The 27990-nt window shown below is 44.2% G+C and overlaps 1 protein-coding gene across 1 annotated transcript in view; it reads left to right on the top strand.

The window, feature by feature from the left end:
• myt1lb (myelin transcription factor 1-like, b) overlaps window positions 1-27990 on the top strand; it is a 432704-nt gene that overhangs the window by 82794 nt on the left and 321920 nt on the right. Inside the window, exons 5-6 of the mRNA XM_070884356.1 lie at window positions 21929-22227; window positions 24007-24984. Of these exons, the coding sequence (XP_070740457.1) occupies window positions 21929-22227; window positions 24007-24984 (1277 nt within the window). The remainder of the gene's footprint in view (window positions 1-21928; window positions 22228-24006; window positions 24985-27990) is intronic.

Genomic DNA, 27990 nt, shown 5'->3' with positions numbered 1-27990 from the left:
TGGAGGCAAGTGAGTTGAACTCTCAGGGGAGGGAGAATGTCATATAAAACTCCTCACAAATTTTCAATCAAAGCCAATTATGTTAACCTCAGAGGCAGATGTCAAATGTGCGTCCATGCACATTTTTAATTAGAAATAAAATAATTAAGTTAAGTAGGACATTTGAAGGTCAACTTGCTGATCATTTCTAGTATAGTGTTTAATTCAGGGATAACATTCCACCTTCACTGGAAGGGAGGAGTGAAAGTAAAATTAAGAAGAATGCATAGAGGCAGTGTGCTGAGAGGTGGTTATAAGCCCGTCATACTGTGACAATGTGAGACAGTTTTAGCTTTGTATTGATGCAAACTGTAAGATGAAGTTTTGGTGCAATATCCCATAAACTGAATTTTGGCAAGTGGGATCAGATTGTCATGCCTTCAGCTTACTCGAGCTGATACAAAATAAGCTTTCAAAAGGACACAGGATTGCTAGGGAACTTTTAAAACTTAATTTTGAATTCCTTTAATGTTAGCAAAGAGTTGGCTGTTCATCTGTTCTTTGTTTAAATTAAAATATAACAGGCATTTGGATACTAGTTTTCCAGGCCTGAGTGTGATGAATAGCCCTCAGTATAATTTAGCATTGATGGAACTCATTGTTCTAATCAGGTACTGGTGTTAAATTGATACCAATCATGTAACTATATCCATGGTGCTGCAATCTGAACTGTTTTTTGGGGAGGGGGAGGTTGCAGTGGAGGAGGAAGTTACTGAGCCAATAAAGATATAAAAATCTCTTTCTTGCAGTGTGCTCCTCGCCTGCTGCTACAAATAATTTAAAAAATCAAAATGTTTTGATCACTGGTACCATTTTGCAGATCTTTACCGCCTCAGAACCTAAGATCAGATAAACAAGTTAAATGCAGATTTTGGCTTTTCCGATCACATAAGCTAAGCTCTTGCATTGCAATATTGCTCAGTCGTTTGTATAATCAAAGCAAGACCAAATGCAGAATTTAACCATTTTGATTTTGATTTGTTTTGAATTTTCCAGCAGATGTAAAACAAGCAGTATATTCATCGCATTGGCTATATAAATACAAGTTGTGATTGTTATGGGCTGGAAATTCCTCAGAAGTGGTCCTGCTCTGTCACTGTAACGTGGCCGGAAGTATGGAGGTTCCCCCCATACAGGAGCAGCACTGAGGAATTTCCTGGCCATTGAGTTGAGCATAATTTGTTGGTCCAATTTTATGTTTACTAGGTTTTAAAAAAATCCCCCAATAGAAGCTGCTGGAGAGCTTGAGTTAAATGTATTTTTTTAAAGTGTTAAGTTCAAGCTGCAGTAGCATAGGGTGACTTGATACCTCAACAACTGAGTGCATGACTCCGGACCAGGAGGTTGTAGGTTTCGCTTCTGACTGATATTTTAGTGCTTTTCGGGTTAGTTCACCACCAACCCTCTAGCTTTGTGCAAACATAGCATTTCATTTTCTTTGTTGGGTGTGTGGGGAAAAATTTAACAATGAAACATCTTACATAGAAACATAGAAACATAGAAAATAGGTGCAGCAGTAGGCCATTCGGCCCTTCGAGCCTGCACCGCCATTCAATTAGTTCATTGGCTGAACATGCAACTTCAGTACCCCATTCCTGTTTGCTTGCCATACCCCTTGATCCCTCTAGTAGTAAGGACTACATCTAACTCCTTTTTGAATATATTTAGTGAATTGGCCTCAACAACTTTCTGTGGTAGAGAATTCCACAGGTTCACCACTCTCTGGGTGAAGAAGTTTCTCCTCATCTCGGTCCTAAATGGTTTACCCCTTATCCTTAGACTGTAACCCCTGGTTCTGGACTTCCCCAACATTGGGAACATTCTTCCTGCATCTAACCTGTCTAAACCCATCAGAATTTTAAACGTTTCTATGAGCTTGCCCCCATCTTGATAACTCATACTCCATGGTGCCTGGAGGCTGATTTCAGTGGCACCGATGGTAACTGCAAATATGTCTGCAACCCAGATCATCTCACGCCCTTATTAAATAGTGAGTGGTCTCAAAGGATGGGGGGGTGGGGCGGGGGGGACATATGAACAGGAGTAGGCCATTCAGCCACTCCAGCCTGTTCCACCATTCAATTAGATCATGGCTGATCTGTATCTTAACTCCATTTAACCGCCTGGGTCCCGTAACCCTTAATCCTTGCCTAACAAAAATTTATCAATCTCAGTTTTGATATTTTTAATTGACCTAACTTCAACAGGTTTTTGGGGGAGAGAGTTCCAGATTTCCACTACCATTTGTGTGAAGATGTGCTTCATGACATCAACCCTGAATGATCTAGCTCTAATTTTAAGGTTATGCCCCCTTGTTCTGGCCTCCCCCACCAGAGGTAAAAGTTTCTCTTTATCTTCCCTGCCTCAATTAGATCACCCCTGAAGCTTCCATACTCAGGGATACATGCCTAGTTTATGCAAGAGAGGGTAAAAACTGCACTGCCACATATATTATGAATAGACTTTTTGAAATGACAGTCTGTGAAGAACTTAGCATTTTTTTAGGGAAAAATATACCAAATAAATACATTTTTAGGGCTCATACCAAGTGTTGATGAGTAATAAACAATTTCAGATTTTATAGTATCCACTCTGTCTACAGTCCTTTGAAAATTGGCAAATCTTTCTGCTACCTGCAAAAGCTGGTCTCTTGCAAGGACAGAGCTCGCCCGCAGCCCCCTCCCCCCTGCACAGACAGAGCCCCCCCACCCTCCACCTGCAGAGAGCAGCTTTACAGGGCAACAGTAAACAACCTGAGGTGTAGCGACTGTGTTTGGGACCCTTGATTACGGTATTATCTCCACAATCTCTTAAACACTTGGGACAATAGAATATCGACTCTGTTTACATTTCATGAAATTTAACCCTTCTCTTCTAAGTGACCACTTTCTGTCATGAACGCTACAGGTAAACTATAGTGCCAGTAGTGGTTCGTTCTATAGTGGACTAAAGGTGGACAAGTCCCCTGGACCCGATGGCCTGCATCTTATGGTCTTAAAAGAAATGGCTGCAGAGATAGTGGCTGCATTAATTGTAATCTACCAAAATTCCCTGGATTCTGGAGAGGTCCCAGCAGATTGGAAAACCGCAAATGTAACACCCCAATTTAAAAAAGGAGTCAGATAGAAAGCAGGAAACAATAGACCAGTTAGCCTAACATCTGTCATTGGGGAAAATGCTGGAGTCCATAATTAAGGAAGCAATAGCATCATCATCATCGTAGGCAGTCCCTCAGAATCGAGGAAGACTTGCTTCCACTCTTAACATGAGTCCTTAGGTAGCTGAATAGTACAATACGAGAACCACAGTCCCTGTCACAGGTGGGACAGACAGTCATTGAGGAAAGGGTGGGTGGGACTGGTTTGCTGTTTGCCTGCGCTTGATTTCTGCATGTTCTTGGCGATGAGACTCGAGGTGCTCAGCGCCCTCCCGGATGCACTTCCTCCACTTCGGGTGGTCTTTGGCCAGGGATTCCCAGGTGTCAGTGGAGATGCTGCACTTTATCAGGGAGGCTTTAAGGGTGTCCTTGTAATGTTTCCTTTGCCCACCTTTGGCTCATGAAGGAGTTCCGAGTAGAGCGCTTGCTTTGGGAGTCTCGTGTCTGGCATGCGAACAATGTGGTCTGCCCAGCGGAGCAATAGCAGGACATTTGGGAAAACATAATACGGTCAAGCAAAGTCAGCATGGCTTTATGAAAGGGAAATCATGTTTGACAAATTTACTGGAGTTTTTTGAGGATGTAACAAGCAGGGTGGATAAGGGGGAACTAGTGGATGTGGTGTATTTGGATTTCCAGAAGGTATTCGATAAGGTGCCACATAAAAGGCTACTGCACAAGATAAAAGCTCACAGGATTGGGGTAATATACTAGCATGGATAGTGGATTGGCTAACGAACAGAAAACAGAATCGGGATAAATGGGTCATTTTCCATTTGGCAAACGGTAACTAGTAGGGTGCCACAGGAATCGGTGCTGGGGCCTCAACTATTTACAATCTATATTAATGACTTGGATGAAGGGACCGAGTGTAATGTAGCCAAGTTTGCTGATGATACAAAGATGGGTGGGAAAGCAAGGTGTGAGGAGGACACAAAGAATCTGCAAAGGGATATAGGCTGGCTAAGTGAGTGGACAAACATTTGACAGATGGAGTATAGGGCCCAAGTTTCCACATGATTTGCGCCTGATTTTTAGGAGCAACTGGTGGAGAACGGACTATCTTAGAAATCGCAATTCTCCACATTTTTTTTTCTGCAGTTCTAGTCAGGTAGAACAGTTCTACTTTGGAACAGAATTTTTTCTTCAAAAGAGGGCGTGTCCGGCCACTGACGCCTGATTTCAAAGTTTCCACAGTGAAAACGTACTCCAAACTAAAGTAGAATGGAGCAAGTGAAGATTTTTGTAGAACTGAAAAAACCTGTTCTACACATTAAAAAATCAGGCGCAGGTTACAAATTAGGCGTCCAGAACGAGCTGGGGGGGAGGGGGGGGAAGGGAACTCATTAAATTCTACAATAAATCCTTATTTATACTTCTACAAATATTATACAAATAAATCCAACCTGAATAAACATTTATAAGCAAAGAAAAGATTAAATAAACCATCTTCCTACCTGTGTGAAGGCACGGAGAATTCTGCAGTCAGCCTGAGCGCCCGTTCTTCCCGCGGGGGGGGGGGGGGGGGAGGCGCCCGTTCTGCCCGCGGTGGGGGGGGGGAGGGGAGAGGAGGCGCCCGTTCTTTCCCGCAGGAGGGTAGGGGGAGGCGCCCATTCTTCCCACGGGGAGGGTAGGAGACGCCCGTTCTTCCCACGGGGGGGGGGGGGCTAGGAGGCGCCCGTTCTGCCCGCGGGGGGGGGGGAGGGGAGAGGAGGCGCCCGTTCTTTTCCGCGGGGGGGTAGGGGGAGGCGCCCGTTCTTCCCACGGGGAGGGTAGGAGACGCCCGTTCTTCCCACGGGGGGGGGGGGGGGCTAGGAGGCGCCCGTTCTTCCCGCGGGGAGTGGGGGGGGAAGGAGACAGTGAGAAGGCTGCAAGTGCTGATGGCAATGTGCTTTTATTTAAAAAATGTTCAAAAAATTAAACAGCTACAAAGAACTACAAAAATGGGCGAGTGCCAATGTTTTTTTCACACTGAGCATGCGCGAACGCTCCAACGCGCATGCGCAGGGTTGCCGGCAGGAAAAAAACTAATTTAAATAGTACCCACCCCCTCCCACTTACAAAATCGGTGCGAGTGTAGGCTCCGCCCCCCTGGGCGCCGTGCCAGGCAGACAAGGAGCTGCAGAACACTCCAGAATCGCGAGTTTTTTTTTAGGCGCCGTTTTAGGAGCGAAAAACGGGCTCGGAGGGGTGCCCGTTTTTTATCGTGTGGAAACTTGGGCCCATAATGTAGGAAAGTGTGAGGTTATCCACTTTGGCAGGAAAAATCAAAATGCAAATTATTATTTAAATTGAGAGAAATTACAAAACCCTCAATACAGAGGGACCTGGGGGTCCTTGCTCATGAAACACAAAAAGTGAGTATGCAGGTACAGCAAGTAATCAGGAAGGCAAATGGAATGTTGGCCTTTATTGCAAGGAGGATGGAGTATAAAAGCAGAGAAGTCCTGCTACAACTGTGCAGGATATTGGTGAGGGCACACCTAGAGTACTGTGTACAGTTTTGGTCTCCTTATTTAAAGAGTGATATACTTGCATTGGAGGCAGTTCAGAGAAGGTTCACTAGGTTGATTCCTGAGATGAAAGAGTTGATTTATGAAGAAAGGTTGAGCAGGTTGGACCTATACTCATTGGAGGTTAGAAGAATGAGAGGTGATCTTATTAAAACATATAAGATACTGAGGGGGCATGACAAGGTAGATGCAGACCCTCATGGGGGAATCTAGAACTAGGGGGCATAGTTTCAGAATAAGGGGTCGCCCATTTAGAACTGAGATGAGGAGGAATTTCTTCTCCCAGAGGGTTGTAAATCTGTAGAATTTGTTGCCTCAGAGAGCTATGGAGGCTGGGTCATTGAACATAAGAACATAAGAAATAGATGCAGAAGTAGGCCACTTGGCCCCTTGAGTCTGTCCGCCATGTAATAAGATCATGGCTGATTTGATCATGGACTCAGCTCCACTTCCCTGTCCGCTCCCCATAACCCTTTATTCCCTTATCGCTCAAAAATCTGTCTATCTCCGCCTTAAATATATTCAATGACCCAGCCGCCACAGCTCTCTGGGGCAGCGAATTCCATAGATTTACAACCCTCTGAGAGAGGAAATTCCTCCTCATCTCAGTTTTACATAGACGGCCCCTTATTCTGAGATGATCTCCCCTAGTTTTAGTTTCCCCTATGAGTGGAAATATCCTCTCTGCATCCACTTTGTCGAGCCCCCTCATTATCTTATATGTTTCGATAAGATCACCTCTCCTTCTTCTGAATTATATTCAATATATTTAAGGTGGAGATAGACAGATTTTTGAGTGAAAAGGGAATGAAGGGTTATTGGGAACATGTAGGGAAGTGGAGCTCAGCCCAGGATCAGATCAGCCATGATATTATATGGTGGAGCAGGCTCAAGGGACCAGATAGCCCACTCCTGCTCCTATTTCTTAACTTCTTATGTTCTACTTGGACAGTTGAACCTAATTTTGTACTAAACCTCAAAATGCTAAATAAGCTCTGCTGTTCAGTGAATTTTGTACCCATCAAAGTAAAGGATAAGGGAAACAGAACATGATATTTTTCAGTTTTTCCATCCAGTGTGAGGATCGTGCACTATTGGGTTAGGTTAGGTCCAGGTTAATGTTTGTTCAAATAATAGCTGAGCCAAGGATTCAAGCTGCGACCTCTTGTACTCTACTGTTAGAGCTGCTGGGCTCCTAATCTATTCCTGTTTCATATTTTTAACCATTAGGTTGAGATTCAAATTAAAGAGTGTCCACTTGATCAAGCTACTTACTTGTATCTCGGCTCAGAATAATTGGTCAAATGTTATTGAGTTTGTCACTGTGCAAATATTTGTATTGATTAATAAACTGGATATCTCAGAAGCAAAAAGCCTCTTTCTGCCATTATTTTTAAGGAAATAAATCCAGTTGGATCAAGAGTTCCTTTTAAGGCAGCTTAACGTCCAATCTGTGGAACTCCTTAACTTCCCCCATTCTTCCATGCCTCCTAGTAACTTTTAAAAACCTATGCTCACTTAACCGCTATTTCTTGAGTTATTATATATTTCCTGATCTTTTCAATCTTGGTGGTGCCGAATTTGCACTTCTCTTGCAACTTTCACAACCTCAGGATGTTCCAAAGCACATTACAGCCAATAAAGTGCTTTTTGCAGTGTAGTGACTATTGTAACGTGAGGAAACGTGGCAGCTAATTTACACACAGCTAGGTTCCACAAACGGCGAAGAGATAATGATCAACTATTTTATTTCAGTGAACTTTGTTGAGGGATAAGTATAGACCAGGACAGCAGGAGAACTCATCGGCTTTTAATAGCGCTTTTTAATAGGAGCAACCCAAGATGGCAGACTGTTGGTTTAACATCTCATCTGAAAGACCACTCCTCCGACTGTGCAGCACTCCCTCAGTCCTGTGTGGAACTGTTCGCCTAGATTTATGTGCTCGAGTCTCTGGAGTGGGACTTTAACCAACAACCTTCTGCCTCAGAAGCAAGAGTGCTACCCACTGAGCCACAGCTGACACTTTTACTGCAGTCTTGGTCCTTCAACAAAATTTCTCATTAAAAAACAAAGATTTATAAACCAACTTTTTTAACTGGAAACATCGGCAAAATTGGCCAGTTGAAAGAGGGATGGAAATGGTTGAAGAGATCTCAAAGAAAATTAAAAATGTAACAATGACTGTTGAAGAGAGATATAGGCCCAGATTTTAAAGGGGAGGTGGCTGCAGTGAGTATTAACCCCAAAGCAGGCAGTGTACTCAGAGTCCAAGGATGTGCAGGCCAGGCTAATCTAAATAACTGGTTCTGATTTACATAAATTTTCCGAAAGTCCTGCCCGAACATGTTCAGATGCACTATAGGGCTGGTTGGTGGGAGAAGAATTCGGTAATAGGAGGCTGGAAATCAGTTGGTGGGGGGCGGCGGGGGTGTGGGTGAGTCTGTCGGGCTGCGTGTCTGTGCTGAGAGGGGGCTCTGTCCATGCTGGGGGTGGGCGAGAAATCGTTTGCGCCCCATGGGTGCTAACAGGAGGTATAAACGATGCAAATTTCTCCCCCCTCAAATTTATTTTTCAAAAACTTAAATTTTTGTTTTACATATTTAATTATGTATTTTAATTAATTTTAAATATATAACTTTTTAAAAAGTTTTTCTTATGTTAAATGTATTTTTTATGTGAGCCCCATTCATACATCTGGGTGTTCTGTACATATGGAATCCCCATAATCATCATAGGCTGTCCCTTGGAATCGAGGAAGACTTGCTTCCAATCTCAAAGTGAGTTCTTTGGTGGCTGAACAGTCCAATACGAGAGCCACAGACCCTGTCACAGGTGGGACAGACATTCGTTGAGGGAAGGGGTGGTTGGGGCTAGTTTGCCGCGTGCTTCTTCCGCTGTCTGCGCTTGACCTCTTTGCGTTGAGACTCAAAGAGCTCAACACCATCCCGGATGCACTTTCTCCACCTTGGGCAGTCTTCGGCTGGGGTTTCCCAGGTGTCAGTGGTGATGTCGCACTTTACCAGGGAGGCTTTGAGGGTGCTTCCGCTGCCCACCTTTGACTCGTTTACCATGAAGGAGCTCTGCATAAAGCATTTGCTTCGGGAGTCTCGTATCTGGTATGCAAACTATGTGGCCTGCCCAGCGAAGCTGATCGAGTGCTTCAATGCTGGGGATGTTAGCCTGGTCGAGGACACTGATGTTGGTCCGCCTGTCCTCCAAGTGGATTTGTAGGATCTTGCAGAGACATCATTGATGATATATCTCCAGCGACTTGAGGTGCCTTCTATACATCGTCCATGCCTCAGATCCATAAGGAGGACAGGTATTACTACAGCCTTGTAGACCATGAGCTTGGTGGTAGATTTGAGACCCTGGTCTTTAAACACTCTTTTCCTCAGACGGCCGAAGGCTGGCGCTGCTCCGTGTATTTTTCCTGCAGCTGTCGCGCTGCAAAGATCATGGGGAATCTACAGGGGAATCTCCCTGCTATCAGCCACTGGGAAGGTCGCTAAAGTTCTCCTCAACCGTCTTCTCCCTGTGGCCGAGGAGCTCCTCCCGGAATCACAGAGCGGATTTCGTCCCCTACGGGGCACAACGGACAATCCCCCAAATGGGGATTCCCTTCTTTGATTGGTTGGGCCAGCCCACATGATCCCAGAGGCGCTTGCAAACCACGTGCGCCACTGGGATACATGAGCCTCTATGCAGGCCTACACGTATAGGCCAGAGCGCAAGTCTCCGTGGATCCAGAGGCAGATGGCATCTGCCCACACGAAGCCTCCGACCGCACATACAGCTCCACTGTTAAAATGAAAGCATGCAGCCTCCTGACAAAGTTTCAATGACCGACCCGTCTCCTGAGGGTGGATTGGTTGCCCACCTCACCCTCATTAAAACCGGGAATGGGCGGGTTTGAGGCGGGTTGGGTTTTTGTTTTAAATTTTTAAGGAGGAGAAATTGACCTCCTTATCGCCTCCCAATAGCACCTCTGGGGGTCGATAACGGGGCGCTACTGGCGAGAGGACCGATGCCCGCAAACCTCCCTTGCAGGTTGGCGGTGGTGGTAAACCTTAATGCCTTGATCTCCTCTGCCCTGGAGATCCTAACTTCGTTTCCACTCCCTGCAGCATCGCTGAGCATCAACAACGGCAGCTGCAGGAGGCGTTGTGAGGTTGGTTGGCCGCTTGGGGAGCAGTAGTTAAAGGGATTGGTGATCAGATAGGCCAAACTTCTTTTATCACTCCTCTCTGCTCATTTTTTAGATTTTCTACTGCCGCGATTGATCAGCCCTGCATTCGGTCAGAGTGCTTGGGGCTGATCGTCGTGGAACGCAGGTGCTGACACTGCCTATCGAATCCTTTCCTTGCAGCATCCTCAGCAATGGCCTTTCCCTTTAACGGTGGGAAGGAGCCTGTGATTCTGGCAGCGTTGCACTGGACATTGTGCAGTGCTCTGCCGCTACCACGCCTCTTGCCTAGTTTAGCACTCCAAAGGAAGTGGTAGCACTTGATTTAGCACTGCACTTCCCTCCTGGAGCGCCAAACCAGAAGTTCGCGTCCACTGGAATTGGGTAGTGCCCGCCGATACTATTGCGCTCCCACTAAAGTTATCGCCGCAAACAGGGTGCTACGCAATTTCTAGCCCTAACATTTTAACCTCCTATCTGACCCAAACCAACCCATCTTTGGGGGTTAAAATTACCCTTTATTTAACTCTATGATTGAAAAATATCTGCTAGAGTTCAGGATTAATTTTGTAGCAACTTTTTAAAGTAACTATCAGCTGTTCCTGCAAGCATACTGTTGACTCTGTGATCGGAAGCTGTACTCTACCATCTCAGAGGTGCATACCCAAGGGGATAATATTGCAGTAATTTGCTTATTGGTTCTAATATAGTTTGTACCATGCTACCAGATTCTCCTCGAAGTAGTATACAGATCAGAAAATGGCAGATTAAAGCAACTAGTAAATTTTATTTACAACTAAATATCTCTATTAAGCATAACTAATCGAAAATAAGAACAATGCTAATGATAATGACCATTGTACATTAATTAATATTCAAATAGCTGTGTCAGATTGATGAACAATATTTTGGTTACTGCATTGTGAATTCAACCTCTTCTTGACCACCAAGTCGATGTATTGGCGTAGAAATACAGGGGTGCCCAAGTTTGGGGATTGCTCCCTGGTCTGACTAGATAGTTCTGAGGCGAACATAATATTGGGCCTCTGGCCTCATGATCATAGACCGAGCGAGATGCAGGTATCTAATTTGCAGCTCGTTGGAGAAGGGGACACAAAGATCGGGGAGGGCACGGGTGATGAGGGGAGGGTCGCAGTGAGGATCAGGGTGGTGGGTGATGATCGGAGAGAGTGGTGGTGATGATCGGGTAGAGTGGGGGTGGTGATCGGGGAGAGTGGGGGTGGTGATCGGGGAGAGAGGGGGTGGTGATCGGGGAGAGAGGGGGTGATGATCGGGGAGAGTGGGGGTGGTGATCGGGGAGAGAGGGGGTGGTGATCGGGGAGAGAGGGGGTGGTGATCGGGGAGAGTGGGGGTGGTGATCGGGGAGAGAGGGGGTGATGATCGGGGAGAGGCAGGGTGGTGATCGGGGAGAGAGGGGGTGGTGATCCGGGAGAGAGGAGGTGGTGATTGGGGAGAGAGGGGGTGGTGATTGGGGAGAGTGGTGGTGGTGATCTGGGAGAGTGGTGGTGGTGATCTGGGAGAGAGGGGGCGGTGATCGGGGAGAGACAGGGTGGTGATCCGGGAGAGACAGGGTGGTGATCCGGGAGAGACAGGGTGGTGATCCGGGAGAGAGGGGGCGGTGATCGGGGAGAGTGGGGGCAGTGATCGGGGAGAGTTGGGGCGGTGATCCGGGAGAGACGGGGTGGTGATCCGGGAGAGACGGGGTGGTGATCGGGGAGAGAGGGGTCCGTGATCGGGGAGAGAGGGGTCCGTGATCGGGAAGTGAGATGTTGGTGATTGGGGAGAGAGGGGGTGGTGATCGGGGAGTGAGGTGTTGGTGATCGGGCAGACTGGGGGCGGTGATCGGGGAGAGTGGTGGTGGTGATCCGGGAGAGAGGGGGTGATGATCGGGGAGAGAGGAGGTGGTGATCCGGGAGAGAGGGGGTGATGATCGGGGAGAGAGGAGGTGGTGATCCGGGAGAGAGGGGGTGGTGTTCGGTGAGAGAGGGGGTGGTGTTCGGTGAGAGAGGGGGTGGTGTTCGGTGAGAGAGGGGGTGGTGTTCGGTGAGAGAGGGGGTGGTGTTCGGTGAGAGAGGGGGTGGTGTTCGGTGAGAGAGGGGGTGGTGTTCGGTGAGAGAGGGGGTGGTGTTCGGTGAGAGAGGGGGTGGTGATCGGTGAGAGAGGGGGTGGTGATCGGTGAGAGAGGGGGTGGTGTTCGGTGAGAGAGGGGGTGGTGTTCGGTGAGAGAGGGGGTGGTGTTCGGTGAGAGAGGGGGTGGTGTTCGGTGAGAGAGGGGGTGGTGTTCGGTGAGAGAGGGGGTGGTGTTCGGGGAGAGAGGGGGTGGTGTTCGGGGAGAGAGGGGGTGGTGGTCGGGGAGAGAGGGGGCGGTGGTCGGGGAGAGTGGTGGTGGTGATCCGGGAGAGAGGGGGTGGTGATCCGGAAGAGAGGGGGTGGTGATCCGGAAGAGAGGGGGTGATGATCGGGGAGAGTGGGGGCGGTGATCCGGGAGAGAGGAGGTGGTGATCGGGGAGAGTGGGGGCAGTGATCCAGGAGAGAGGAGGTGGTGATCGGGGAGAGGGGGGGTGGTGATCGCGGAGAGTGGGGGCGGTGATCCGGGAGAGAGGAGGTGGTGATCGGGGAGGGCGGCGGTAATCGGGGAGGGCGGCGGTGATCGGGGAGGGCAGCGGTGATCGGGGAGGCGGCGATTGTGATCGGGGCGGGCATGGTGTCAGCTTGGGGTTGGTCAAGGTCACGGTCGAGGTCGAGTGGGAAGTGATGGATAGCAGTGGTCCTCTTAGAACCAGGAGGGGCACTCTACTGTCGTCCCTTTAAGGATTGACTGTTGGGCCAACTGAACACTGTCGCCACTGGCATTGGCTCCCTCACAGCAACCCAATATTCGACCCCTTCTTTCAATAAGCCTCGGGGTTAATGCCTGTTTCAGGTGAGGACCCTGACATCAGTTTTTCTGCCTGCCCCAGCATGATGGCTGGGCATTTCCGGCGTGTAATGAGCATGCGCTTCCTGCCATTTAACGCCAGAAAGCTGCTTGATCGAATTGCTACGCCATTGCGTCTCTGATGTATGGTTTCTTGCTGTAAGCTCCTCCTCCGGGTCAGATCAGGGGCGGATTAACCAGGGGGCGAATGGGCCTGCGGCCTCAGGCCCACTAAAGAACATAGGCCCACCAAATAAATGTAGGAAAAAAATATAAGGCCTCCCAAATAGGCTGAATAGAATAGACAATAGAGAGGAAAAACAAGACCGAGGACAATAGATTCACTTGTTTATACCTATATACAGAAGTACCTATATACACTAATGTACCTATATACAGAACAGAATAGATACTAGCCTGTTTTTTTTCACATGTTCGTGAGAGAAATTTGCATATTATAGGAATCTAGTATTGTAATGTTATCAGAACCAGAATATATGCCTACTTGATACAGAATATATGCTTTCATTGTTGAATATACTGGCCTATGTTTTCACACTCAGAATCAGAATCATATACGTAATGTAATGAACATGAACAAACATAACTATGGACCCATTTAGATCAGTTTTCCCCAGGCCCATCAGGCCCTTAATCCGGCCCTGGGTTAGATGGATTATTTTCAAAAAAACTTCCCTTCTGTTTTCAAGTTCTGCTCCATAACCCCTTATGTATAAAAAAAATAACAACTCGGGATTCTCAGACAAATCAAATAATGACTGGTACAATTTTCTGACTAGCTTGGGAGACTGCTAAGATGGTTTCCGGAATAACATAGAAACATAGAAGCATAGAAAATAGGTGCAGGAGTAGGCCATTCGGCCCTTCGAGCCTGCACCACCTTTCAATAAGATCATGGCTGATCATTCACCTCAGTACCCATTTCCTGCTTTCTCTCCATACTCCTTGATCCCTTTAGCCGTACGGGCCATATCTAACTCCCTCTAACATCACACAAGTGCCAGGCAATAACTATCTAAAACAATCGAGAGTCCAACCATCGCCCCTTGACATTCAACGGCATTACCATCGCTGAATACTCCACCATCAACATCCTGGGGGTCACCATTGACCAGAAACTTAACTGGACTAGCCACATAAATACTGTGGCAACAAGAGCAGGTCAGAGGCTGGGTATTCTGCGGCGAGTGTCTCACCTCGTGACTCACCAAAGCCTTTCCACCATCTACAAGGCACAAGTCAGGAGTGTGATGGAATACTCCCCACTTGTCTGGATGAGTGCAGCTCCAACAACACTCAAGAAACTCAACACCATCCAGGACAAAGCAGTCCGCTTGATTGGCACCCCATCCACCACCTTAAACATTCACTTCGTCCATCACTGACGTACTGTGGCTGCAGTGTGTACCATCTACAAGATGAGCTGCAGCAGTCTTGGTTAATCCTTGCCACTGGACCAAGACCTAGCCCTGTCAAGCCCGTGCAGTGGCTGGTGTACAACGGCCACCACACATTAAAAAATCCACGCACAGGCACCTTCCACCCTTTAACATGTAGCTTAGGACCTGAAATATTAGGTCCTTCATTGAAACATCCCTTTTTGGCGTGGAAGCAAGTTATCCTCGATACGAGGGACTGCCTATGATGATGTTGAAGACGATGCACTGCAGCAACTCACCAAGGATTGTTCGGCAGCACCTCCCAAACCCACAACCTCTACCACCTAGAAGGACAACACCAGCAGGCGCATGGGAACACCACCACTTCCACATTCCCCTCCAAGTCACACACCATCCTGACTTGGAACTATATCGTTGTTCCTTCATCATCAGTGGATCAAAATCCCACAACTCCCTCCCCAACAGCACTGTGGGAGTACCTTCACCACACGGACTGCAGCAGTTCAAGAAGGTGGCTCACCACCATGTTCTCAAGGGCAATTAGGGATGGGCAATAAATGCTGGTTTTGCCAGTGATGCCCACATCCCATGAACGAATTTTTAAAAAAGTATTTCCAGCATTTTCTGTTTTTATTTGCTTCAAACATAATTGGCAGAGCTGCTGCCTTGTGGGCCTGCACTGGGAGCAGGCAAGGCAGGTCTGTGGGACTCAAGTTAATGGCAGCAGAATCTGCTGGTCTACAACTATTTTAGTTGTGAACATTAAACAAGTGCCCCCTGATTAAAGGGAGGTCACACTCCAAAAACCTTTCAAGTGCCCCCTTGTTTTTTTGAGGGCACTAGAAACACAAATTTTACAATTGCCCTCTGGCTGAAAGGGGTGGGGCACTAAAACCGACAAACATAGACAAATTAAACTTTAAACATTAAGGATCAAATTAAAGTTTGGTTAAACAATGGTTAAACAATGGGTCAAAAATTGCAGTGGGAGGCTTCCCGTGGACGCAAGCCTCCGACCATCGAATACAATGCACACCTACTTGCAGTCCCTGCACTCACGGAGAATTCCATTTTGAACCGGTAGAGTCACGCTGTCCAGGTACTCTGCCCACGCGAAGCCTGTGGCTTAGTTCGGAAAATAGTAGCTCCCACAAGACCTGTCAAAAAAGCGAATTTGAATAGGCCAGGCTCCTGATTTTTTTATAACTCCACAGTCTTGTTGTTCGGAGCTGCCATTACTATGAATGGGAATACCCCCTAAAACAAAAAAAAACACTTCATATAAATTAAAAAAAATGTACCTCACTCATTTAAAATTAATAGAAATTGAATGCTTCAGAAAAAAAATTATGTTTTTGAATTTTTAAAAATATTTTAGTAGTGCTAACAATAAACTTACCTTAATGAACAGGGTTTTTAACATAAAAATTAGTCATAACATTTATTTTTTCTATGTTTTCAATCTCTTACGCTGGTGAAACCAGACTTTACGCCTGTTTTTACCAGGCGTAAGAGTTTTAAGGACAGTCGCTGGGCAGGAGTTGGGCAAATAGACTCTGCCCATGGAGGCCCTTTAGTTGTAGAGGTACGCAATCACAAGTGCCAGGTTTAGGCGCATGCGCAGTGCACACCTGCGCACTTCATACGCACCTGGAAAGGCTGCAATTTACGGCCCAACATGTCATGCGTAAATTTAAATGAAGACAATAGATTGGTGTAAATTTTCCCAAATAGTAGAAAGATTTCACCCTAAAGAAAAAGGGACTATACAATTCTATCTGAAACACAAAATTACTCACGTGTACATCAAACAGGTTTGTTAATTAAGTATCTTCACAATTAAATACACCCATTCTTTGTGTCATTAGATGCCTTCGGTAGTTCAATCAATGATGGTGTGTACTGTGTAGACACACAATCTGAATTTTAAATCAAGGAAACAAACAATTGAGACTTTGCCACAGGATCCATTAAAACAATAGGGCCTGGAGTTTCTGCTTAGTTGCGCTGCTTTGTTAAGTGCAGTTTGCCTGAAATCGGCCAAACCAGTGCAAAAGATCGAGGAATTTCACGCAAAAATACGTTCAGTGCAAAGCGAGATCTTTTGCACTAGTCTAAAAAAAACTGATCACGTGACCAGATTTAATCAGTCAGGATGGCAAATTTCCACTAATTGCACCCTTTTTTGGAGTCTTCGCGGAGGCTCTTAAAATTAAACTTTTTCTTAGGCGCAATGACACAAAGAGGTACCTTTTAAAAGCTTTGAAATTAAAAAAAAATTACAACAAACTGACTACTGTACACCAATATAAACTAGTAAACTGTTCTGTATATATTTTTTAATGTCATTTTCAGTTATTTAAAATTGGGTTACTCACAGTTGTTGGACAATCTGATTAAAAATGCTTAATTTTTTGTGATGGACCCATTTTCAGCCGTGTTACTAAAACTGTACCAGGTTACCACTCAATATATCAACGAATATTTTTAATACAATTTTTTTTAAACTACGTTCTAAAACGCTGCCCGACTGCGCTAGTTCATGGAAGATTTTACATTTGGCGATATTCAAATGAGTTTGAGTGGAAAAAAAAACAATTCTTAACAGCTCACCACCACCTTCTCGAGAGCAATTAGGGGTGGGCAATAAAATGTGCAAGTTTGAGCACAATTTATGCCCAGATCGTCGATTGCACACAAAGCGGAAACTCCTGGACAAGAAATCTATTCAATGATGTTCAATTTCAGTATCAACTACAGTTTATTTTGACTGTTTTAGTGAATAGGATTTAAAAGCTCTGATTTGTAAAATGAACAGTTTTGTAAGTGGCACTGTAGTTTATACAAAGAAAAACATTTACAAAAATGTATTACCATTGATAATTAAACTATATGAAAGTAAGTGGAAGAAGACAGTTTAAGTTATAGAAACATAGAAACATAGAAAATAGGTGCAGGAGTAGGCCATTCGACCCTTCGAGCCTGCACCGCCATTCAATAAGATCATGGCTGATCATTCACCTAATACCCCTTTCCTCTTTCTCTCCATACCCCTTGATCCCTTTAGCCGTAAGGGCCATATCTAACTCCCTCTTGAATATATCCAATGAATTGGCATCAACAACTCTCTGCGGTAGGGAATTCCACAGGTTAACAACTCTCTGCGTGAAGAAGTTTCTCCTCATCTCAGTCCTAAATGGCTTACCCCTTATCCTAAGACTGTGTCCCCTGGTTCTGGACTTCCCCAACATCGGGAACATTCTTCCCGCATCTAACCTGTCCAGTCCCATCAGAATCTTATACGTTTCTATGAGATCCCCTCTCATCCTTCTAAACTCCAATGCCCAGTTGATCCAGTCTCTCCTCATATGTCAGTCCAGCCATCCCTGGAATCAGTCTGGTGAACCTTCGCTGCACTCCCTCCATAGCAAGAACGTCCTTCCTCAGATTAGGAGACAAAAACTGAACACAATATTCCAGGTGAGGCCTCACCAAGGCCCTGTACAATTGCAGTAAGACCTCCCTGCTCCTATACTCAAATCCCCTTGCTATGAAGGCCAACATGCCATTTGCCTTCTTCACCGCCTGCTGCACCTGCATGCCAACTTTCAATGACTGATGTACCATGACACCCAGGTCTCGTTGCACCTCCCCTTTTCCTAATCTGCCGCCATTCAGATAATATTCTACCTTTGTGTTTTTGCCACCAAAGTGGATAACCTCACATTTATTCACATTATACTGCATCTGCCATGCATTTGCCCACTCACCTAACTTGTCCAAATCACCCTGCAGCCTCTTCGCATCCTCCTCACAGCTCACACCGCCACCCAGTTTAGTGTCATCTGCAAACTTGGAGATAGTACACTCAATTCCTTCATCCAAATCATTAATGTATATTGTAAATTAATATATCTCAAAAGAGTTAAGTTCAAGATCAGTGACCATTGCAGGTAACAGTTAAAAAGTTTAATTAACAGGCGATCATCCAACTAACAACCATCCACAATAGATACAGGGAGAAACTGGGGTCGTGTGCGCCGGGGAGCGCTAACAGAGCACAAACGACTTTTCGTCCGGGCGCGGCACCAGTAACGACTCCCGCTAAACTCGGCGGGAATTTAGCGGCTGCACCAGTGACGACATCATTACCATGCGCAACACCCCGTTTTCGCCACGGAACACAAATTGGCCCGCTGGGCAATGACTGCAATGGTTTCAGGGGAACGTGAAGGGGGCGGCAGAGGTCACGGTAAAGGGGAGGTGGCAGATGGGTCAGTAAAAAATGTATCGACTTACTTGCCGCACCCTGTTGCCACTTTGAACGTGGGGTCCGTGCTGCAATCTGCCAGCCCGGCACTCCGCTTGAGTGATGGGCTGGTGGCACGGCACCCCGCTGTCCGCTGGCCCAGGTAGGGCCCTGCACAGTTGGCAGCTTCGGCCCTACCCTTTAATGAAGGGGAGAGCCTCTCCGACGCGGCAGCGTTATGCAGCCCAGTGCATAGCGCTGCACCCCTGATCCTAACCCATCCGCCCGGTTAGCACCCCAGAGAGGGGCGGTAACGCCGATTACGAGAGTGGGATGGGACTTCCGCATCTGGTGAAAAAAAGTCCCGCCTCGCGAATGTTACCACCTCCAAATGGGGCGCAACGTAATATCTCGGCCTCGGTATTCTACAAATACATTACTCAGTTGATCATATTCTTGAGCAGCCTATTGATACTGTGGTAATAAGAGAATAAACATAAATATATTTGTATTCTTATACATCATCATAGGCAGTCCCTCAGAATCGAGGAAGACTTGCTTCCACTTCTGAAGTGAGTTCTTTGGTGGCTGAACAGTCCAATACGAGATCCACAGACTCTGTCACAGGTGGGACAGATAGTCGTTGAGAGAAGGGGTGGGTGGGACTGGTTTGCCGCATGCTCTCTCCGCTGCCTCCACTTGATTTCTTCACACTCTCAGCGTTGAGACTCGAAGTGCTCAGAGCCCTCCCGGATGCACTTTCTCCACTTAGGGCGGTCTTTGGCCAGGGACTCCCAGGTGTCAGTGGGGATGTCGCACTTTATCAGGGAGACTTTGAGGGTGTCCTTGTAACGTTTCCGCTGCCCACCTTTGGCTCGTTTGCCATGAAGGAGCTCCACTTAAAGCACTTGCTTTGGGAAATTGTTTAATGTATGTAAATATTTGATCAAACATTCCAGTGGTCCAAAGAATAGTTAATAACAAAAATAATTTGATGCATATCATTTGAAACCTAACTTAAGTGATTAAATATTCTGTTCACACCACATTCTGCATTTTACTTAGAGCATTGTTTAAATGATGTTATTTTCCTTCCACATTCGCTCTCTTATTATTTCCCCTTTCTTAGCAGCTTCTCATTGTGCTGGATCTCTAGCCATAAGGGCAGGTGAATGTGGTAGTGACTGCTCCACAACTTCTGCATTGTGGATTGACTGTCTTGGGCACCATTGATGGAGGATTGACTGTCTTGGGGCACCATTGATGGAGGATTGACTGTCTTGGGGCACCATTGATGGAGGATTGACTGTCTTGGGGCACCATTGATGGAGGATTGACTGTCTTGGGCACCATTGATGGAGGATTGACTGTCTTGGGGCACCATTGATGGAGGATTGACTGTCTTGGGGCACCATTGATGGAGGATTGACTGTCTTGGGCACCATTGATGGAGGATGGTCTGTCAGTTTTCCTAAGGCAGAGCTTCCCTTTCTCCCTCCCCAAACCTCAGTTCAACTAAAATCTCATAGGGGGGCATTTTGACTTTGTGCAATAGTTTAAAATGGGCAATAGTGCATCAGCAGCCTGCTTTCCATCTCTCCCGATTTTTTTTTTATTGAAATCAATGGACATAAAAATTGGGAGAGATGTAAAACAGGCCCCCAATTCGTTATCGCCAGTTTCACACTATTGCACATTGTCAAAATTAGTCCCATTGAACACATGACAGCTAGTATTAGTTTGTGCGTTAGAGGGTCAGCCAGCACTGGAACTCAAACTTGTGGTCACTGAGGTGTGAAGAAAGCAGTTCCATTTATGTCAGGTTGGTGAGATTAAGTTGGGCAGTATTGCTAGCTGGAGAGCGTGGGAAGGCCGGAGCAGCAGAGGCACGGACTTTCCTTATAGGTACTCGTTCCTCTGAGCCCCACTAAGGAAAGTGTTTTTAACTTAACTAAGAGGGGCTTCCTGACAGCCATCTTGCAATGTTCTAAGATTACTTCTTTTTTTGTTTCAGGAGTAGGTTAAAATTCCGAATGGAACTAATATGGGACCCCGGCATTAAAATCACAGATCAGCAGGAACAGAGCAAGAAATGGAACCATTCCGTTTTAACTGCTCACCTGCTCCATTTCCAGCAATTGGGAAGAACTAAAATCATCCCTTACATTTATTTATGGTAGCGCCAGTTTTCTTCTCCATTTCCTTTTCTCAAATTCAGAATCACAACCATATTCCCAAGCAATTGAAAATACCACTTCATCCCATTTTCCTGGAATGTTGTCCGTGAAGTGTGCTAACCATTGATGCCGCTGGTTAACATGAGAAGTGGAGCTGAAAGGAAGCCTCCCTCATATTTTGACAAGTGTCTTTTAAAAGTGTTAACTAATCTAAATAAAAATTATGAAAAATGAAAGAAAGACTTACATTTTTACAGCGCTTTTCACGACCACTGGATGTCTAAATGCGCTTAACAGTCAATGAAGTACTTTTGGAGTGTAGTCACTGTTGTAATGTGGGAACTGCAGCAGCTAATTTACACATAGCAACCCCCACAAACAGCAATGTGATAATGACCAGATAAACTTTTTGTTATGCTGATTGAGCGATAGCTATTGGCCAGGGTGCCAGGGATAACTCCCCTGCTCTTCTTTGAAATAGTGCCATGGGATCTTTTACGTCCATCTGAGAGCCTCATCCGAAAGATGTCACCTCTGAAGAGCAGCATTCCCTCAGCACTGCACTGAAGTGTCAGCCTAGACTTGTGTTCAAGTCCCTGGAGTGGGATTTGAACCCACAACCTTTGACTCAGAGGCGAGTGTGCTACCCACTGAGTGACAGCTGACACAAATAAGAGCAATTTCAAAACTTTTATTTAGTTAAACATTTAGATGAATACTTTTCCAACACATGAATTGAAAAACAGACCTCTGTGGGGCAATAGAACATCTTAATCCTCAAAATAAGTTACAGTTACAGACACTTTAACGTACTGGTGTAAATGAAATATAAATGAAAAGACCGTAGAACTGTCTTACATTGCAAGGTGGCAAACGACCTCTTTGTAAAATGTCAGTAGGAAGTAAATACATTTTTTTTAAACCTGCTGATATACACAGGCAGTAAATTGTTAAATAAGAGGCAAGTGTGCATGTATAGAATTTCACGCTCATTGCTAACTAAATTTAACGTTAACAAAACTAATGAGACAGTTGACTCTCTGTAAATAATCAAAATGATCTCAGGCAGCCCAGTGATCATCTAAGAACATTTTAAACTGTTGCTCAAGACCCTCAAAGACTGATTGTTAACTGTCGTATCATATGTAATTTGTTTGTCCACAGCAAATAATATTGCTGTTCTAAATATAACTTGTTACTGTGGAAAATCTTCCTCTTTTACTAATGTTTCTGTTTCCTTGTTCTAGTGTTTATGGATGTCCATTAGCAAAAAAGCGGAAAATACAGGATAAGCAGCCAAGTGAACCAGCTCCTAAGAGAAAACAGTTTCTGGTGAGAACAGACAACTCTTCTGTAGATGAGTGCTATGAGACTGATGGTACAGAGGAGCTGGATGAGAAAGATGAGGAATACTCTGATGAAAATGATGATCAGGAGGAAGATGAAGAGGAGGAAGAGGATGTGGAAGCCGAAGAGGAAGATGAGGATGAATTAGAAGAGGAAGATGAGGAGGATGAAGAGTATGAAGATCAAAGTAATGAACAAGGTACGAATTACATTGCAGTTAAACAGATTGAAATAACTATTGAACACTGCTCAGTGTTTAAATGTCAAAGCAAAGATTTTCCCAGTTTGGGTTCAGCTGTCTTCATTTTTAGTTTGCATTATTTGAAGATTAAATATGAAGCTTGACTTTATTTTCAACATTTGTATAAATTTGCTAATCTCATATTGCCTGTGGTGAGCTGTGTTTGCAAGAAGCTTGGTTTGGTGAAAGAGACACAACACCGTAGCCCAGATTCATTGCGATTGATGAAATCACCCTCTTATTATTAAATGTGTTGTTGTGAATCAGCATAAACTTGTTTTTAACACGTGATGAACTTTATTAACTGATCATAAGGCCTCATAAAAGCCACCTCTTATTCCTACATGCCAATCATGATGGGACCTTTTTTTCATCTTTATTTCATGACAAGCCAATTAGTTCAAAACTTTGTCACCCAAGTGACTTTGTTAAACCTGTGAATATTCACTTGGAAACAATAATAATTACTGTAGTGATGGTAACCAAGAGATTATTTATGTGTTAATACTGCAATTCTGTCAGCAAGCATGTAAGCTCAAAGAGGTTTTTGTTTCAATTATACAATAGTTATAAACTGTATTACTAATGCATATAAATTAGTTTTGATTTTCTGCACCCAGATGGTTGTTTGGGGTATTATTTGCTTTTATAAGAAGGAGAATAAAAATATTGTTTCTAATTAATGATAACTGTAATAACTTGCTGTAAAACCAGTATACCATTTTAATTTTCAGACTAAAGTTACAATAGTCCATGAGTTAGGTTTCAGTATTGTGAGTCAGAATAAATTTATTTTTAACAAGTATGATGAATTCCCATGACTTGATCATGGAGGCGTTGTAAAGACACCAGTTGTTCCTACATGCCAATCATTGTGGCACCCCTCTTTTATCATTGTTTCATCACACGCCAATAGGCTTGATACTAAATTGTAGGCTGTATTGATAATTCTATTATTACTATTCAATTACCTAGTAAAAATTGTTTATATTATGCATGCATTTGTTAATAATCATGCTCAATGTTGTTTGATATGAGATGCATACATATAAAATATAAACCAAGGCATTCCTGAAGACTCAGTGGATAAATGCGCCATATGATGTGGTACTGAGCCGTACGTGGAGAGACCAGGTTTTATCCCTGGTATTTTGTTGAGTTAGATGATCTCAGCCAGGGTAGCAGTGGCCACAATAATTGGCCTCAATGTTTCTTAGCTATGAGAGAAGAAAAAAGGAATCACCCAGAAAAAAAATCAGAGTTTCCGCTCTTGATGGCTGCTGCTGGAACATGTGCAGAGTTTGGAGGTTCACTGAGGACAAAATTAGGTGATGCCCCCTCATCGTAAAATAGCTTGCTGACATTCAGGCTGTGAAATTCTGTGGAGGTTCTCCTGGTGGAACCCCTGGCGAAATAGTATAAAGGGCCTTTTTCAGCATTTACGTCGTTTCTTTTGGGGTTCATCTGGTCTCCTGCCAAAGTGATGGTAGGAGATTTGAAGAACCCCCATTAAATTCTAGGGCATTGCTCTCTATGCATGGAAAATGGTCACATGAGCAAGATACCAGAGCTGTGTCAGTTCCTGTGGAACCATAGTGCCACTTGAGTCACTGCCTTTAGGAGAATAGGGTAAAAATTGGATGGGAAAGATTTAATGGCAATAAACCATACCCATTGAATAATTTCATCTCGAGGTGAAAAACAATAATTAAGCTTTGCTTTCTTGTTTTCCATTAGAAGACCTTCAAGAAGAATCTGATAATATCAGGAGAAACCAGGACATTGAGAAAGATGATAACAACAATGATGAATATGACAATTATGATGAGCTTGTTGCAAAATCATTATTAAACCTGGGCAAAATAGCTGAAGATGCAGCATTTAGGGCTATGACAGAGTCTGAAATGAGTGACAGCACGGCGCGTGGCCTGGAGGATGATAGTGACACTAACGGGAGCAGGGGTAGAAAAACAAATAAAAGTGACTCCTGCCAGCTGAGTTTGGATGTTGACAGTGATGTTGTTAGGGAAACAGTGGATTCCCTTAAACTACTGGCTCAAGGACATGGTGTGGTACTTTCAGACAATGCAAGTGTTAGGGGTCGCATAGATGGTTTAATACAGAATGAAATTAGAAATGTGAATTTAGGATCATGCAAGTCCACCAATGATGGTATGGAAAAGACTGCTGATGAAAGTGATGAGGCTGTTTGCCTGAGCAGTCTTGAGTGCCTAAGGAACCAATGTTTTGACTTGGCTAGGAAGCTGAGTGAGAGTCAGCATGAGGAAAGAAACCAGCAACATCATTTTAGTGATTGTCAACAGAACAGACCTGATGATGACATCACAAGAAGGATGTCAGATCGGAACTATTCAGATATGGTTAACCTGATGAAGCTTGAAGAACAGCTTAGTCCTCGTTCTAGAGCTCTTTCTTCTGGTGTTAAGGAAGAAGATTCACATGACAGAGATGATGACACTGGCTCAGTCAAATCTGAACGGTCTGAGGAGGTGTTTGATATGACCAAGGGAAACTTGACTCTGTTAGAAAAGGCCATTGCTCTGGAAACAGAGAGGGCTAAGGCGATGAGAGAAAAAATGGCTATGGAAGCTGCAAAGAGAGACACATCAGATCAAATTCCAAGGCATCATGTCGGAGATGAGAAGAAGTCTAGATCCTCCGATGGTCATGTTAAAAAGCCATACTACCCTAAAGGTACAACTTCTGTCTGTTTCTAGAATATAAAATAATCATCTGTTGAGAGCTATTTATTCAGCTACCTTGTCTTTAAAACTAAAGTTGCCAGATTTCAATTGAACCGTATCAGAATGACCGATAACAAAAGAAAGTTACATTGACTACACATTAATTATGCTAACACTGTGAGTTAATGGAAACCATTTACTATAGAAGGTAAAAACTGGTTCAGGGCTAGATCAATAGCTATTTAACTTTAATTCAAATTCCACTTCACTTGATTTCATCCTTTTTTAAATTGTGGCCAGGTATTATATACCATGAGGACATACTATACAAAAAGTGAAGACAAAACATTTAGGGAGTGAATTTCCACAGGGATTCTGCTGCTCATCTGCCATAGTTTTGGCAGAAGAGCAGCGGAAACCCAGAAAAACGGCATAAATGTGTATACAACATTTTTCCGCGGTACTTCTGCCGTAGTTACGGCAGGTGAGCGGGAGAACCTCGGCAGAAATTCAACCTTTAGTATCAACATTTACGAAATGCACACAGAAATTATTTACAGCTGAGTAACTATTTTATTACTGTGGTCTTATTGCAATAATTTCACATCAATATTGTTTCATGATTTTTGCACATAATCAGACATAAAAATTATTTGCATTCTTATTCTAGTATTTGCTTGCCAATTAACTGGTCTCTTGGGATGAACCTACATGACACAGTCATACAATAACTTATTTAAGATGTCACAAATATAGCATAATTTGTCCTACGATGTACGCAGCTATAGACTGTCTAATGGGATTGTATGATGTTAGTTGGACTTGAATTCATGAGTACTTATTGTGTAGAGTCACCCAGAATAAGAATCAAGGGGGTTATTGATTCTTAGAATCTAAACTGAAATTATGTGTTACATATATATGGTTTTGGTGCTTTAGACCTGAGACTGTCAACAGGTCTGAGCAAGTTTCAGCTTCCCTGGTCTGGTCAATTTTTAATAAATTTCAGTTTTCACGATGATGCTGGAACAAAGCCTAATATTACAGTATTAAGTTATTCAAATGTAAGGAATCATTTTATGACTATAATAACTTTATGGAATTAAAATTACTTCTGCTTGCCCATGTTCTCTTTTCCTCCATTCTGTCTTATCTTTCCTCTCTTCCACTTTTACTAAGTATTAATTCCATTCTACTTTTTTATATATTTTTGTTACATTTGCTTTGTATTCTATGCCTCCAAAGGTCCCATTATTCATTTTGGAGATGAATACAATTTTGGACAGTTTACCCTCTAAATGGCTGAAAATCAGCTGCAGAGGATAATTTTCAACCAATCAGAAGTATCAAATAGACAGCTGTTGCTACAGGATAATTCATCTTGTCCAAGGCTGGAGCAGTCCAAAAAAAAAGACTTGCATTTATATAGCGCCTTTCACAACCACTGGACGTCTCAATGCGCTTTACAGCCAATTGAGTACTTTTGAAGTACAGTCACTGTTGTAATGTGAGAAACGCGGCAGCCATTTTCGCACAGCAAGGTCCCACAAACAGCAATGTGACAATGACCAGATAATCTGTTTTTGTTATGTTGTTGAGGTATAAATATTGGCAAGGATACCGGGGATAACTTCCCTGCTCTTCTTCGAAATAGTGCCATGGGATCTTTTACATCCAGCTGAGAGCAGACGGGGCCTCGGTTTAATGTCTCATCCAAAAGACGGCACCTCTGACAGTGCAGCACTCCCTCAGCACTGCACTGGAGTGTCAGCCTAATCCCTGGGTGGGAGTTGAACTCACAACCTTCTGACTCAGAGGTGAGTGTGCTACCCATTGAGCCACAGACACAGCTGAAAAGAAAGAATTTGTACATATATTGTGCCTTTCACGACCTCGGGTCGTCCCAAAGCGCTTTCCAGCCAATGTATTACTCCTGGACAATATAACATATCCAAAGCATAGAAGGGCTTAAGGTAATGGAATTGATAGAAGCAACAAGCTAAGCGAGACAAATGATTAAACAAAATGTAAACAGTTAAAATATGTAACAACACTGGCAAAGGAGTGAAATATGAAGCATGTTCCACTTCTAACTGTTTATTTCTAATTAATTTCTAACCTTCTGGTCCTTTTTTGCAATCTGAATTTGTATTTTTGTAAAACAAGCAAAAAGCTTTTAACAAAATATATAAATTATCCATGAGTATTATAAGGCAGTTTTTCAAAAGAATAATGTAGATAAATTACAATCGTAGAAAATATGGGTACGTGATCCATTACCCATATAGAAGTTAGTGAAGCAGGTGTTACGTAGAAACTGCAAGGATAATATATCCAGAAGACTCCTCGGTAATGGGGGCTATTGTCCTGGAAGCCATAAATAATTAAAGGAGAAAATGCACAGGATTTAAACCTAGATTTTGTGCTGAAAAGGGTGAAATTGAAAGTGGAAGTCAGGCAATGTGTGATTTGCACTCACCTGATGCTCAGGGTCAGCCTAATTAAAATAATGGCAGTGAGCTTCGGGCATCAAGAACACGACTGATTTGTATCATACTTGTTTGAGGGCAGGGGACTGCAATAGCTTAAGGGGGCAATCATCCAACAAAAAAATAGCCGGAAAGCACATCAGCAAGGTTACTGGCAAAGTAATGTGTCAGGACTGCAGGAGGGCAGAAAGCCTCTAGGTTCACTGAAAAATCTGGAAATGCTGCTGGATGAAGTCATGCAGAGGAAGGAGGCACTGTTTGGAACAGTGATAAAGGCCTTCTAGGCATATGGCTCAGAGGCAGTTGGAAGAGAGTGAGTGCCAAAGCTAATACCCCATGCATGGCAACTCAGTGCAGGAAAAAGTTTGACAACCCTACCAATTCAAGCAAGGTAGGAGGATCAATCCATACCTTCTAAGATTACACTAAGTTTAAGCATATCTACCATTCATAATGATCTCACCTCACACTGTGTTAAAGTGCTTGAATTGCATTCCATCAGTGCCCGAGATAGCATGGGGCCTTTT

Source organism: Pristiophorus japonicus, chromosome 7 (assembly GCF_044704955.1).
Source record: "Pristiophorus japonicus isolate sPriJap1 chromosome 7, sPriJap1.hap1, whole genome shotgun sequence".
NCBI lineage: Eukaryota > Metazoa > Chordata > Chondrichthyes > Pristiophoridae > Pristiophorus > Pristiophorus japonicus.
The sequence above is the reverse complement of the archived record's forward strand: the minus strand, read 5'-3'. Positions and strand labels throughout refer to the sequence as shown.